Raw genomic sequence first — 16,262 nt, forward strand, 5'->3', positions numbered from 1 at the left:
CGGCAAATCAAAGTGTTATACGTGTAGTTTAAAGTAGAGGGTCATTACCTGCGCATGGCAGATGGGCATCTACCCATGAACTACATCAACCACTAAAAAAATGATCTTGTTACTATGTTTTCGCTTTAATATTTCAATATTTTGTTAATTCTTTATGTAACTTATTGGCGACCAAAAATATATTTTGGCAGGTCCATATAAAGATTTAATTATGTTATTGTTGCTGCTGACAAACCCACAATTTCTGATGAAAAATATCTAAAGAAAAAAAGGAGCACATTAAAATTAATTTGTTTTCATCATCAGATACAAACTTCATTAATTACAATACAAACATTATTAATCAATTGAATTATTTTTGTTGAGGGTGAAGTAAAGTAGAATTCTACTAAAATCATGTTATTAGGTACATACATGGTCTTTTATCAGGGACACCAAAGGTGATACAATTATGATTGCTCCATCAATTGGTGATTATAACATTGAAAACATTTCCCATGTCCAGTTGGCAGAATGCAAGTACATCATTTTTACCTAAATGATACATGTACTTTATTGCCAATTTTTGTTCTTCTTTAAACTGTGTGGGATTGACACCGAACTTCTCACAGAGCTTAAAATTAAATAGTAAAAAAATAACATAGGTCACAGTCATGTATAAGTAGTACCACCCGAGCGGTGTATTACCAGGTTTTTAATAAGACAATAACACGAATCGAAAGATAACTCTGACTACTATGGAACAGATGAGCATTGGTCAGATGCGTTTGTTTGGGGAGCTTAACTTTTTAATCAAATAAACTGATGTGACTATAGCATAAGGGGTTACTGGGTAGTGGGAGATGTACACAGGGACATAGTCCCTCTACCCCTGGTCTGGAAATGAGGATAGAGGAATTGTGACAGGGAGTAGTACCGAATTAGTTGGATTCTAGTTTATTTTCTTTTTTTCTTGGTTAAAAATTAACAGTACTGGTAAACACTAACCATTGTTAGATGCAGCAATACAAAATACTAGTAATTTTCGACTTGTGTATATTCAAAAACATCAAAAACTGGGAGGAAAGGTGTGAGACCTTGAGTTTGTTTATGTTTGATCTAATGTAGCTTGTAATAAAAAAAACCCAGGGTTTAGTCTAACCTGGATTTTACCCATCAAGCTTTGCAAAATTTTAGTTTTTGTCTTGTAATTCAGGGTTACGTAGATAATCAAATTTACCTAATTTTAAATATTTTAAATACTAATATTCCATCTGACTGATGCAACTACTTATATAATTTTCCAAATTCAGATAGTGAACATAAAGATGTTGCACATCACGCGAAGAGTTGCATGGTAAGATGATGTTCAATGTGATGTTTGTGGTAATAGCGACCAATTATCGGTGATCTGCCTATTGTGTAACTCAGCCACATTTGCATTCAGTAATCAATGTATTTCCGGATGTTTGCATCATAATCTATTATTAATAATTACCATTCAGTGAAAACACTAAACCTCGGGGCGAAATGTTTTCAAGAACAGTACTTGACAAAGAGTGGCTTTGTTAATACTTCATGGAAATGTTGTGGTAAACAGATAATGTATATACTTTTATATATTACCCTTTACTGGAAAGTGATACATAAAGTGCCAGAGTAAATTTACAAAAGTAAATGAAATAATTATGTATGTTATACAATTATTTTAATTTTATTAGATTATCTTAAATTTATTTATTATTTAGATATCTCGAGGTAATTCATGATCATGGTTTGGTCCATAAGCGGCATACTCAGTCATAATTTTCATTTTCAAATGGTCAGTGATGGAGTCTGATTTTGGAAGCTTTGGCAAAAAAGGAGCAAACAAGTTGTTCTACATTAGTAACTCAGTGCCCTAGGACAACTCACCCAATTTTCATAAGTCGTGACAGTGTAGGTCTACCACTACAAGTGCACAGTTTTCAGTCAAGATGGAGTCAGATATGTTAAAATTGAAAGATTTCACATGTTTAAAAATGTTGTAGTCGGACATGTAGTCATTTAAATGTGTGGTAGTGGCAGACTCCCTCCAACTTGTTGTAAAACTTTCATCCAATGAGAAGGCAGGATTCAGTTACGTGACGCATTATATAAGATGGCGCAATTTTAAAAGAACGAGAAATAAGGCAGACTAGACGAAATGTTAGCAAACTATTCCGTTTATAATTAAAAAAATATAATAGTATTATTTTGCTTGATAAACCATTGATGTAACTTGTGATGCCTAACGTTACATTTTTTCACATACTAGCTCGATGGTAATTCTAAGAACAGCTTGAAAGCTTTGACGACTATTAATAGCTGATCGATCTGTCTGATTCTAGGATATCACAGTAATATGAGACATTTAAACAAACAAACGTATTCGGTGCAGAGAAGATGCTGAACTGAATGACGATGTACTTCCGGGTCATATCTGCCGGTCAAAGGTTGGCTGTGTCGATTTTCAGGTAGCAGACCCATTTCTTTTCACGTAGTTGATCAATTTTCATTAAGTGGACTGATTGTATATGTGAGCCACTGTATAATTCAAAACAACTGTGTATTTATAGGTGGATGTTTTATTGGGTATTTATCGGTGAGTCTCATTTCAATAAACATTTAAAAGTTCAATGGTTTTCATCCGCAAGCAAGTTAATGGCGTGTACATACTCAACGGGTGGGCTAGTCTTTTTATCGTCAATAACATTGTTTTCTCTATCGATGATACTGATTTCAATGAGACTTATTTTTATATAAAATATAAAACAGAGTATCATTTTAAAACACGTCATGGCGCGCTAACATGAATATTATATCACCCTGTAACAAACTGACGTTGTTCGCGCCAATCAATGGTCGACGATATCGACTCATGGACGACATCGGTTCAACCCTAACACAAATCTCGCTCGGACGACCACATGCAACCAGTGCACCTCCATCCGTCTAGGAATGGTAACGGGGACGAAATCAATGAAAACACACGCACCATTCAGGAATAAAACATCAAAGAACTGTATTCTTCATCGTACGGCTTCTAAACTACAACACACGCTCACTAAAGCTAAGTGAATACTAAAGATGACCTCATAATTCGATCACGTGACTTCAAAGTCAGTACCTAATAGGCTAAGAGAAATTATACACGTACTATTCTCATATATGGATTGCAATATTCCCGCGAAAAGTAGGTTCCCAGGGCGAGAGACGTTTCTCGAATATACACGAAATTAAACGAGTGTCCGAGTAACTAAATAGTTTCATGACATTATTGTCTATACGTTTGTACACTTTATCAGTGAGACTGATAGTAAAATATAGGAAGTCAATGTGTATTATGTCAATGTATTGCAGTTACTGTGTCTTTGTATATGTGTGTGTATCTGTATGAATAGTTATTCTACGTATACCTCAAAAATCGCTGGTCGGATTTCAATGACACTCAGTACATAGTGTACTAGCTAATTAGCATAACAATGCACTTTGCACTCTGAGTTTTAATCCACTAAACATAAAAAAGGAACTGCAGACCGCACATGATTATATATTTGAATGCGCTAGTCATGTCTCACACATACAAAAATACACATTTATTTATGTTATAATATTTTCATTTAATTCTTTAAAACTAATTTGCTATATAATTTGTATAGCAAATAGTGAATTAAAACACTCAATGTGCATAGTTGCACCAATTAAGGCGTGGACCTGTAATGATGATATTAAATATGTCTCAATCTATACAGATGATATAAGGGTCCTAGCAATGACACTAAATATGTCTCAATCTATACAGATGATATAAAGGTCATAGCGATGACATTGAAAACCAAAATGTTGTCCACCTATCTTGTTGTTCTAGTACTTGAAATAACAATGTTATTACCTATTTTTTTTCGAATTTGTATGTTCTGTGTTTGTCGGTAAAATTCCACCAAATAACAATTATCTGTTCTATTCGCAGAATTATCTGAGACGAATCTAGGGCCAGAAAATATCAATATTTTTGGGTTATGTTCAATACATAGTGTGACATAAATTGTAAGTGAAAAGTACAGAGCCCTGGCTGTGTGAAATAAAAGCGCACATGCTTGGATACTTTGCAACAACCCATTGCACATGTTTATTTTTAAGACTGCTGATACAGTCACTGGATTGTGTTGTCAGCAGAATTTGAGATACATACATCCTGTCTCTCCCTGTGGCATAATGGTATGTCTCAGACAGTGACATGGTGATTGTGAAATACCTTGGAATGTACTGAGCCCAGTGTTGTTGGCAATCAAAATAGATATGACGTCATTGACCCGAGTCTCCTACTTTAAATTGGTAGAGCTTGGATTAAGAGTGGTTTATTCCACTACCAAAATTGGCATCCTCTATACACTGATTTGTCGGCTATTTCGAGATAACCAATCATTTCGTTATATACATTTTATTATTTGCATGGCCATAAATTAACTAGGGTATTTAAGTTGAGACATAAGGGAAAATCTTTAGTCAGGAAGGTGACCTGACTTGATCCTGTAACATCTTGTGATGCTGATTCCTGACTCCAGTGAGCTGTACACCCTATACAGGGGTACATATGCAGACGTGCTGTGCAGTAATCCCTGCTGATCAACAGGAACCACTGAAGCTCACTGCCTGAACTACTCCCGTTGTACCAGTGCTACCAGTAGCAGCAGATAGCAGTGCAGTTGCCGATACTCCCTGGACACAGAGCACGAGTTTAAATTGTAGTGCAGCTGCTTCGACAGTGTGCCAGATACGAAGGAACGCAACATTGCACATTGCTGTCCAATGGAGAGTGGAGTGTTCCCTACAGCATTGATCAAGTCTCTAATTTATTTTATTTTACAGTGTATCCCCCTCCTTGCTGGTTCCAGTGACCAGCATCCCTGTTATTTGTTTATTAAAGTACAGGAAACCATATATATTGTGTTGTGGTGATTTGTTATAATCATTACTGGTATATTTCTTTCTCTGCACAGTCTCAGTTGTGGTGATATACATTCACCAAACGATCCCCACCCCGTGACAGCGGACGAGCTGAGAGGGAGGAAACTTATTAGATAAGCACGCTACCAAAGACAAAGACTATTAGACCGGTATTAAAGACAAGCTCCCCGATCCTGAATACGGTGTACCCCCATAAAAAGCCCCCCTCCCGCATTTAACGTCCCATTGGTGGCAGCGGTGGGATACAACTGGTGCAGAGGAGGTGAACCAGAGAAAGCAGATCAAGGCGACTCCAGTTACAGATCAAGAAATGGCAGAGAAAGATTCCAGTAGAAAGTATCCAGATTGAACCAGTGGCAGATCCAGATATGGCAGAGCAGATTACAGTAGAGAGTACCCAGATTGAACCAGTAGCTGATACAGAGCAAAGAAATGATCAGCAAATTGTTGTTGATACATTAAGAGAAATATAGTTTGCACAGGCAGCAGCTGGTGATACTGCAGAGCTTAAAGATCCAGTGGAGACTGAAAAAGAGGGGGTTGTGCAGCCAGAGGGTAAAGCAGAGGAGCTGCCACCACAGGTGACACCAACCTCTGGCTATGGGACCCAAGAAATGAGTAAAGCTGACCTGTTGACTGGCAGTAGAGTTACAGCGGAAAAGCGGAGTGAATCAGCAGTAGCAGAGAAAACAGATATACCATGGAGGCTGGATACAGCCACACCACGGTACCGATCAGCATTGAGAGGGAGACCAGCTGACAGAGCATATAACTTATGGCTTGGGTACCCCCGGGCACAATCAACTGGCAGATGGCTGACAAACCCCACCTCAGATTTATTTGAGGAGGTAAAGGAGGATCCAGAGCTGGTAGTTAGACCAAAGTTGTACAGAGAAAAAGCACTGAAAGGAGAGATGGCTTTTCATCAGAGGGGCATGTATCCTGTGACAAAGCCTAGCATAATTCCAGAAAAATTTAAAGGTGAAACGCCTTCGAGAGATTACAAAGACTATTTTGAGCAAAGTGCAATTGTAAATAATTGGGATATGGTACACAAGTCCAGGTATTTAGCAGTGAGTTTGTCCAGTTTGGCGCAGAAAGTGCTGACCCGAGAAACAGATGGTGGAGAAATACCATACCAAGAGTTAGTTGCAAGATTGGACAAGTGATTTGGTCCCGGTGGGCAAGCAGATACCCATGCGGCAGAACTACAGTTTAGGAAGCACAAGAAAGATGAAAGTTTGCAAGAATTGGGTGAAGCTATACGTGATTTAACAGAGATGAACTACACAGGTATGGACCCTGCTTCTGGGCAGGCAGTATTTCAAAAATGCAATCCCTGAGAAAGGAATAAGAGACGGTATATTTAGAGCAAATCCAAAAACATTTGACCAGGCAATACAGGCTGCTTTGGAGACTGAGTCACACGTGATGTCAGAGAAACAAAGACTGGCTGAGCAGTACCCCAAATTTAGCAGAGTCACAATAGTGTATAATTTCATATGACCCATCGCTTCATGTGGACCTTCTATTCTACTCATTATTAATACACGGGTGATATTTGAAGGCAAGAATACATTTAATTATTTATGGCTTAAACACACGTTATTAGCGTGTTTATACTCAGTATGCTTTCTGGCTATTATTGTTCAATTCTATTTGTGTATATCATCATGGGATACGTCCTGTTCTCTTTATGTAAAACCATGGCTAATATACAACCCTTTTAAACATACATGGCCGCCACCATTCTCGCAGAATATATCAATGGTTGCATGAATTCCGAGTTTAAAAACACCTTTGAGTTCGTCTAGTATACGTCGCAAGCTGTCTGACATGGGGATACACGCATGATTCAGTCATACATTAAGTTACAATTTGTATTAAATTGTATTTCATTGAAATAAATTAAATAGAAAACCCTATATAGAGTTTCAATTGAGTTTAATTATAATCGCAACCTAAATATTCTATACGATTCCTATGGAATGTGTCCAATAAGATATAAAAACATTGTTCTATCGGTATCTTTCACTATAAGACCATGCATGATATTTCAGTAGTAACATTAGTAACATATAACAGTAGTAACATATGGATACAGATATAATCCGAATTCAGACAGACAATGGGAAAAATACAAAAAAATGAAACGTAAGAAACAAGAAACTTGAATAATAAATACATTGAATACATTTTTTGTATTTTCATTATTTGTTAATCTATATATATAATAATAAAACGGGAAAACTATAAGTACACTCATTGAACGCACTCATTTTGACAAACAAAATTTCAGTTTAAAAATAATATCTCATTGCTTTCGTTATATTCACAGCATTTACAAACATTCTATAATTTACTTAAACAAAATAAATAATAAATAAAGGTGATTGTAAACTGTTATCAAACTGTTGGATTATGTAATGAACGACAGTACAGGACTTGCTGTTTGATTTTAATCACATTTGTCCCTAATGTTTATAGTAATATTATTTCGAGTACTTGATTAACTTATTAGTAACGATTTTACTCAGATCAAGAGCTTTTTCACGTTATATTGCACACTATATACATTGACACCTTAGATCGAGTGCAATGCATGTTTGTGAAATAATTGTGCTAACAATCAAATATTCAGTATGGTAGTGAAGAATATTCTTCTCTATGTTCTAACTTTAGAATTCAGAATTTGTGCCAACACCGCAATTGCTTAGAGATGACCTCCTTGTACAAGTGTGCAAACAGTATCAATAATTTGAACTATATTCTCTTTTCTCGAAAACAGTGATTCGCTTTGTAATCTTCGGAAATTGGAATTTTTATTACAACTATCATTTTTAATTTTGGTGTCAGAATGGCATTTTTTAATATTTGATCGTCAGTACTTTTAATGTAAGTTGTTTAATTATTCATTTTATTTAGGATTTTATTGTTTGTATGTACCCTGTAAATAGGCCTTGTGTCCGTTAATTATTTAATGTTACCAATCATTAATTATATGTGTACAATGCATGATATTTATTATTTTTTCTGAAGCTAAAAATCACATTAATCGCCAAGATGTACTCTAATATTGTTATTCAAATAACATACTATAAATGATCCAGTGAATAGCTGCAATGTGGTCTGGTTATCCACCTTCTGTGATTATGACAGCATGTTCACACTTCCTGTGACAAACTATTGGTAACGTTGACCTGTAGTTTATGATTGGTAAATCACTCTGAGTGGGGCTACCTGTAGTGCCTCTTCTGTGGTAACAGGAAGTGTCGGTATATTTACTCCCTATAACGATAGTCTAGGTTGTCGACTTCAACTTCAAATCAATTTCTAGTTGTCAAACGAGGGCGCTAGAACACTGTGTCAAAAAACTACAATGTTTCAATCCACTGTTGAAAAAAAATCAGCTTTGGTTTATCTTCCTATTTTGGTACATATACATCATTGTTACTGTAGAAATTAGTCCCCCCCCCAAATAAGGTGCTAGATTTCAGTGCTTTTTAAATATGTAAGGATAATGCTTTAATTACAGGCGTGCAACCTCAGTAACGATTCTTAATAATTTAACGTTTTTTTAAATCCAAAAAAATAATTGTTTATTATTGAAGTAAACGGAATTTATATTCTACAAAAAAATGATAAATGGAATAACTAAAAAAAAAACTATAAACTATCTGTAGACTTGATAGAAGATTTACCATAAAGGTCAAAGGAGCAGAAAATCATGGTTTCACAAAACATTTTGAAAAATTTTATAAGAAAATTATTTTTCAGACTTATAATAGATCTATTGTACTCAGAGTATATTTTAACTTTTTAAATAAGGTCAAATAAACATATGATATAAATGATTAAAATTTACAATCATTTGCCTTTCAAAATATTTAGTTACTCATTTTTCAAAACGGTTATGTAAATTTATAAAGTCATAATTAATTTTAATTCACTTTTATAATGAGTAGATAATTTTGTCAAAGCACTGTACTGTATGGGGTATAATTATATATTATATTATATTATAAGATATTTTATTATTTTGACAATGATGAAATGTGTTTTAAAAATAAACGTCAGTTATTTTTGGGAAACATGTGTTTGCACTAGCTGACCAGGCTAATTCTAAATTTAAAAGCGACATATTAATTGCGTTGACTGATGGTCTTAACGCCAGTAACTTCATCCCGTAGCGTGAATTAATGTCTTCACATTTAATGGTGTGTTTATATATGTATGATCCTATGAAAGTCAGTGTAAAAAAATAAATTTGTCAGGCACACTGTACATCTTGGAAGCACTTTCATGTTTTTCATTAAAACGCACCGTTTTAGTTGAAAACACATTGTTGTAATTGAAAACATGTGTATTATATAATATAACACCTGGATTTTCTATCAAAACATTAATCTTTCAGTATTTTTAGAAACGTGTTTTAGGGAGTTATTTGTGAGTAAACATTATGGTATATAAGCCAACAAGGCAATCACCGAAAGTGATGTAATTCAACGCATAATGAGATGGTTTATGATATTACCTCCAGAAAATAATCTTTTTGTCAAGCACCAACCTATATGGCCTTACCAACATTAGTATAACTAGAAATCGAGACACGTGGTGAATTAAATACCTCGTAGCCTAACGGATTTTATTAGTCCGCATTTAGTGAACAAACACACATGTAATGTTTCACGTTAAAACACTCGACTATGCATGTTTTATAAGTGTTATCCGTATTTTTGGCAATGAGAAATGTGCATGTTTCTATTTCCCAGGGAATATATATCTGTAATCACGTAACGAAAAATTACTAAAAATCATTCAGTTAAAAATTGTATTGTTTTACGAAAATGTACAGTACAGGTAAACACTGTGGTTTCATGGCTAAATCGATTAGCCCAATTAATGATTAAGAAATGCGCCATCGTGTTAAAGTTGCATTCTCAGAACCTTAAGCATCATTAAAGGCTTTGAATTTTGAAGGTAGGAATAAGAAATCACATCCAACAGATCCTAAAATAAAGTAGCCTTGAGTGATTATAACAATAACAATTATATTCGATTTGGTGAGTTGGATATACATTCTCGTGACTAATACGTGTGACTTCTTTCATTGATTCGTTTAGCTCGGCGACATCGATGGTGACCACTCGATGTTTAGGAACAAAACAGGTCTGGATAAACGAGTGACGCAATATGTTCTACCGGTGGGGGCCACTATTAACATGGATGGCACCGCCCTCTACGAGGCCGTTGCTGTTATCTTCATCGAACAGGTGTCCCTGATATTGGAGGACATATAATTATCAGGTGAGTAGGATTGGCTTATACTTTAATATTAATTATAACTAACGTTGATGTCACAATAGCATATTCGAATTGATCAATTTGAATTCTAGAACCTATTTTGGTTTATAAAAATGTAGATTTTTAAAACGTTAAAAACGACCACAACTATACCCTTTACTGTATCAGTTGAAGTGAAATATCTTTCCCAAGACATAACTAAACAACTGATCCATGCCTTTGTTGCAACAAAAAATGATTATGCAAACAGTCTACTGTTCTACAAAATACATCTGCTCGTCTGACTACGAAGACCGTAAAAGTGTTCATACAACTAACATTCAATAGTAACACTGGTTGCCAATAACAATTATATTTAAGACCCTGTACATTACATTTTATCCGATCCATTGTACTGCGCCGTCATATATATGCCACCTCGTGACAATATACAAACCAACACGTTTTGTTCACAAAATCAATCTCTGATGCCATCGCAACTATGTGACGTCTCTAACATTTTCTCAAAAATTCTGCAGCAGATATCGATGAAACTTGGCAGGTTGATGAAAAAGTCTTTTTTTCAAGATTTTCATCTAAAATTACCTTTTCCTACTGCACTGACAGAGCAACTGAGCATGCTCAAAATAAATAATTAGCTTAGATTGTAATGCTAGGGTTTTTAGTGATGTCATGACCTTGATCTGAACCAGTGACAGATGGGTTGTACTATTACCAATTTCAGTGAAAACTTAAAGGGTTTCAAGGCTACATTTTGATGGGAATTATAGCGGTGATAATGAAATAAACCCAGGTCCTTGTAATATACAAAGACCTGAATCAACAAAGAAGTCAAGTTGTTATTAAAGGTACATCAAAGTTAATGCAGTTTCTTGAGCATGTATGAGACATAGTTTGGTTGCACTTGTGTACTCTGAGATTTTGGACCTGGGTCAATGAAAGTTTTCGGTTACCATATTAAGGGAAATCACTTCATGATGAGTTGTACCCACATAGAGTACATATTAATTCAATTGTTTGCAGATGTTCCATGTATTATTTTAACATGAGTATTTTAAAATTAAATAACGCGGACGGTGACATTCGTGTCTGGTTACTCAAGCTTACTATGCGTATTTTGTTTGATGTATGACTCTATATGGCGTACCTCTATTGTTATGCTTTCAATCCCACCTACTCCAAGAATATGTTATCACATCCCAAATGCGTAGTGACTTTATTCTAAATCATGCACTTATTATTTCATATCGTGGTATAGCTAATACGTTCCGTCACATAATTTTATTATCAGGTCTCGAACTAGGGATAACTCTTGTTTCTATATTATTTCCAGCATCACGGCAACTTTAGCCAGTATTGGTGCTGCTGGTACACCGGAAGCTGGTCTGGTAACCATGGTGATCGTCCTGAGTGCTGTAGATTTACTAGCCGAAGGTGTCACCTTGATCGTAATTATTGATTGGTGAATATAAGTAATTACTTCATATCGTAATATTCCAGGAACTGATTAAGTACAATATGTCATACCTCTGATTCCACAATCTATACAGTCAGATCCAAATGGACATACATTCCAATCTGAATTTGAACCACCATCATCACATTCACCATCATCATTGTAGTTACACAGTGTGTCACAGACTGAATAATATATTTGAATAATCATTATTAATGGTATATATATATTTACATTATTCTAGTTCATTAACCATATCAATGTTACTCGAAAAGTAGTGAGACCAGAATAGACGCCACATGCACTAAATGTACGTACTCGCATTATCTCTAACTCCACAGTCTCTGCAGTCGCTACCATAATCACATACGTTGAACATAGAGTTAGGGCCCCCATCGTCACACATACCATCGGCATTCCATTTGCATTCGTTATTGCATTCTGTACAATACAAAATTGTTGCAGATAAAGTCAGGAAATTGAAGATTACAAACGATTGGTAATACAAATATTAAAAAAATATGTTGGTAAGCAATCCAATACTTACGTGGATGAGGTCTAATTCCACAATCTGAACAGTCTGAGCCATAATTACATACATTGTACACGGACATAACTCGTCGCATTCACCATCATCAGACCAAGGACAACCGGAAGAGCAATAATCAATAATCTAACCATTTAAAACATTTCATACTGTATTTTATCATTTAAAAATGGCAGTACAATCACTCAATACATATTATAATATACCAACAATTCAATTGCCTGATAAATATGTTTTTATTGCTCAGGGCGTGTTTTAATTATGCAATCCGTGGTTAATTACATGATATGCAACAGTTGTTTTGCGTTTAAAAGTAGGAACATGAATAACACACAGTAGGGTTGGATTTAAATCGGAAAAAAGAAAACATTATTTAGGTCGCGTATAGAAGAATATTGCAACTTTGAGGTATTTTGGGTTCAAAGGAGGAGTAGAAGGATTTTTTTTATCTATTTGAGTATACGTAATAGGAACAAATTGATCAAAATCTCGTGGTACACTTGCTCCTGGGATGTTTATAACGCATTGTGTTCTCCAACAAATCATATATATATAATACTCAATGGACAACTGTACATGATATTAACTATCTCAATATCAGCTTCGGTAAGGTAATCACGATTACCCATTTTTGATTGATCATCCCCGTTAATTGCATCTATTGTGTTCAGACCATTGACACTGAATTCCTGAAAAAACAAAACAATCATATCATAGTTGCATCTTACAAATCACTAAGACGACATAAGGAATATATGCATATATCCACTGCATTATTCTCGATAATCATAGAATATTTATATAATGAATCCTGATATATGCCAACCCTGGAATATCCACGTAACTTATCATTGAATTTCCACAAACAAACCATAGAATATTCACTTTACAAACTCAAGTATTTCAATGAAACAAACCATTGAATATCCACCCAATGAAATTCGACAGAAAATTTATGAAACAGAAAATGTTTGTTACATTTTGCCTATAAAGCATTATCGATCCTACGTCGTATGGCACGTTGTATGTTTCACATTTGTGAAAGTTGTGGATTGCATCAGGTATAATATTTTCCTCGTTTATTATAACATAATTATCTCTATCCGGACGGCTTTGCTCATGCAATAATCCTATTGCATGACCAACTTCATGTACAATAATTCCTTTCTAGTTAGAGAAATACATAAGGAAAATAAAAACGTTACTGTTACCTTCTTGCCACAAAAAAAAACAAAAAAAAAAAAACAATAAATTGTGTGATCGTCGAACTAATGGAATGAAATATAGAAATATAGCAATGGAATGAAAACCATATTTCAATATAAAAGTCAATATTTTCAACAATTCGAATTCAGGACAATATATATATAGAATGAAAGTTTACAAGTTGCTGACATTTTTGCGCAATTATCATTCACAAGTTAATAAGAAGAGATGTTTATTCATATCAAAGTGTTAATTAAAAATGTCGAATCACTCCATTTGTCTGTTTATGCTACACTTAAACTATTTGAAATCCAGGTGTCTGTTGATTCAAAATTTTAACCTGTTTGTTCAATCCCCGTTTATATTGTTTATCTAATCTGTTTGATAAATCACCATGTCTGTTTATGCCACAATCTAACCTGTTTGATCAATTCCCGTGCCAAATTGTAACCTTTGTGTTCACAATTAATTTGTCTGTTTATCCCAAAGTCTAATCTCAAATCATTGTACTTGATTTTGTTCTGGTCCCTGCGGCTTTGACATTTTATCTTAGGTCGGACTTCATATCACAGGAGAGTCCTCATAAAGGACTTTATTCTATACTTTGAAATCCCAATCAAAATAGTGAACGGTGTCCATTTTCTTACCAACACTGACCCCCCTGTGATTTACTATTAAAGACAAGTGCAGACGTTATGAACAATATTTAATTCGAAATCCACTTATTTTTGTTCTGATATACAGGTATACAGTTATACTCATATATAAATTTAGTTTCATCTCAATATCGTAAATACTAAATTGTATTAGACGTACACTGATACCATTCAACACAATCATTACTCGCAATTGTACAACCGGTTCCTATCGAAATATTTTGAGCTCCGTTACCAACACGTCCAACCATAGACCAGCATCCTTAAATGTAAAAGTAAAAAATGAAGAAAACTACTGTCAAACAAATATTAAAACATAATTGTGTTTACAAATAAACGATAAGAAGGTTCATGGCAAACACGTTGACCAATTCAGAATAGGATAACGAATTCATAGAAGTAGACAGAAAATAAGACACAAATGGAAAACACTACACAATAAGACGATGTTATGGAAACGATTTTTCAAGGAACAAAACGACTCAAAAACGACTTGTAATGTAAAGAACATGCATTAACTCTACCCGACTGCTTTTATGAACTGTATTCTCGCTGAGTGCTCCGGGTTTGCTGGGTCATCTTGCGGGAACTTAAGGCATGTTAGTCTTTTCCAGCAGGAAAGAGCATTTTGTATTTCAGTAATGTCATCTTGGCCTATAGTAATATAAAACAATATATTTTAATACAATAGCATCATATTGGCTTATAAACAATATAAAGAATATAATGTATTACAATAATATAATTATGGGATATTACAATATAAACAAATTTCGGATATATAAACAATATATCGTATTAAAAAGCATAATTTTGGCATATTACAATATAAACAATGTATTGTATTGAAATAGCATAAATTTGGCATATTACAATACAAACAATAGATTGTATTAAAATGGCGTAATTTTTAGATATTACAATATAAACAATAGATCGTATTAAAATAGCATAATTTTGAGATATTACAATATAGACAATAAACTGTATTAAAATAGCATAATTTTGGCATACAACAATATAAACAATATATTGTATTGAAATAGCATAATTTTGGCATATTACAATAGAAACAATATATTGTATTGAAATAGCATAATCTTGGGATATTACAATATAAACAATAGATCGTATTAAAATGGCGTAATTTTGGGATAATGTTACAATGATAATAATAGCATCACCATATTACACTATCTCAATCATCGCTTGTTATTACAAGAATTGAAGTAATTTGAAACATCTGAACAAAGTCATCACTGACACATAACAACGCTTAACTCCAAAGTGATTAAAACATTTCAAGACAGGGTATGCTTTCCCAAAAAATGATAATGTTTAACACTGATTTGTCAAGAGTTAAATAAATGTACATGGTCCTTACTTGAAGACGAAATATCATAGGGAATAACGCCACCTGGCCAACGTGCCGCAATATAACCATGGGACTTTCTAGCTTCTATACCACTGCTCTCGACTGTTATATCTTCTTCTATCATGGCAAGCTGTGCCGGTGTTAGTTTTATATCATACTCGAAATTACCATCTGCATCTACTAAACTTTCATTCTTAAATACCAAGTACATGTGGTTACATTTCGATATACATATGATCGATGATGATGTACTATTGTGACGCAGAATTAGTAACGTGCCTGCCTTGTCTGATTTGTATTGGAACATTGAAAGGCGTCATATTGGGATAAAAAATACAAATATAAACAAATACATTAATACATAATTCGCATTTTTAATAACATGCTATGTAACGCAATCCAGCATTCAGAACTGCAAAAATGCATGTTTGTAATGGCCAAACAAATAATTGTCTCAAAATCATAGTTTGGGAATCAAATCATCCCAATACATTATAGCAATCTGCCAACAATAATTGCGAAAATGTCTAAATAGATCAATAAAGTTGGGTTGTCGATTACATCAATACATTAGAATACAAACCTTGTAAAAACATTCATCAACAAATTTAAATGACATCCAACCCATTTGATTAAAAAGAAAATAAGAGATAAATAAAGAAGTAAAAGAAATATCATGCGAGATGATTATAGTGGCAACACTCCGAGTTACGCATGAGATAACGGAACGAAAATAGAGGGTACAAGAGG

At 34.2% G+C, this 16,262-nt stretch overlaps 1 protein-coding gene across 1 annotated transcript; it reads right to left on the reverse strand.

Annotated features, from left to right (window-relative positions):
* Positions 1–11,779: 11,779 nt before the first annotated feature.
* LOC146739134 (protein SpAN-like) lies at positions 11,780–15,723 on the reverse strand. The gene is made up of 6 exons (XM_085504059.1): positions 15,522–15,723; positions 14,691–14,791; positions 13,284–13,442; positions 12,835–12,964; positions 12,047–12,169; positions 11,780–11,913 (listed from the first exon to the last, which is right to left on the reverse strand). Exons 1-6 carry the CDS (start codon positions 15,721–15,723, stop codon positions 11,780–11,782), a joined length of 849 nt encoding a protein of 282 aa, XP_085360185.1.
* Between the last annotated feature and the right edge of the window lie 539 nt (positions 15,724–16,262).

This window comes from Saccoglossus kowalevskii, chromosome 9 (genome assembly GCF_978046115.1).
Source record: "Saccoglossus kowalevskii chromosome 9, keSacKowa6.1, whole genome shotgun sequence".
In the NCBI taxonomy this organism is placed as follows: Eukaryota; Metazoa; Hemichordata; class Enteropneusta; family Harrimaniidae; genus Saccoglossus; species Saccoglossus kowalevskii.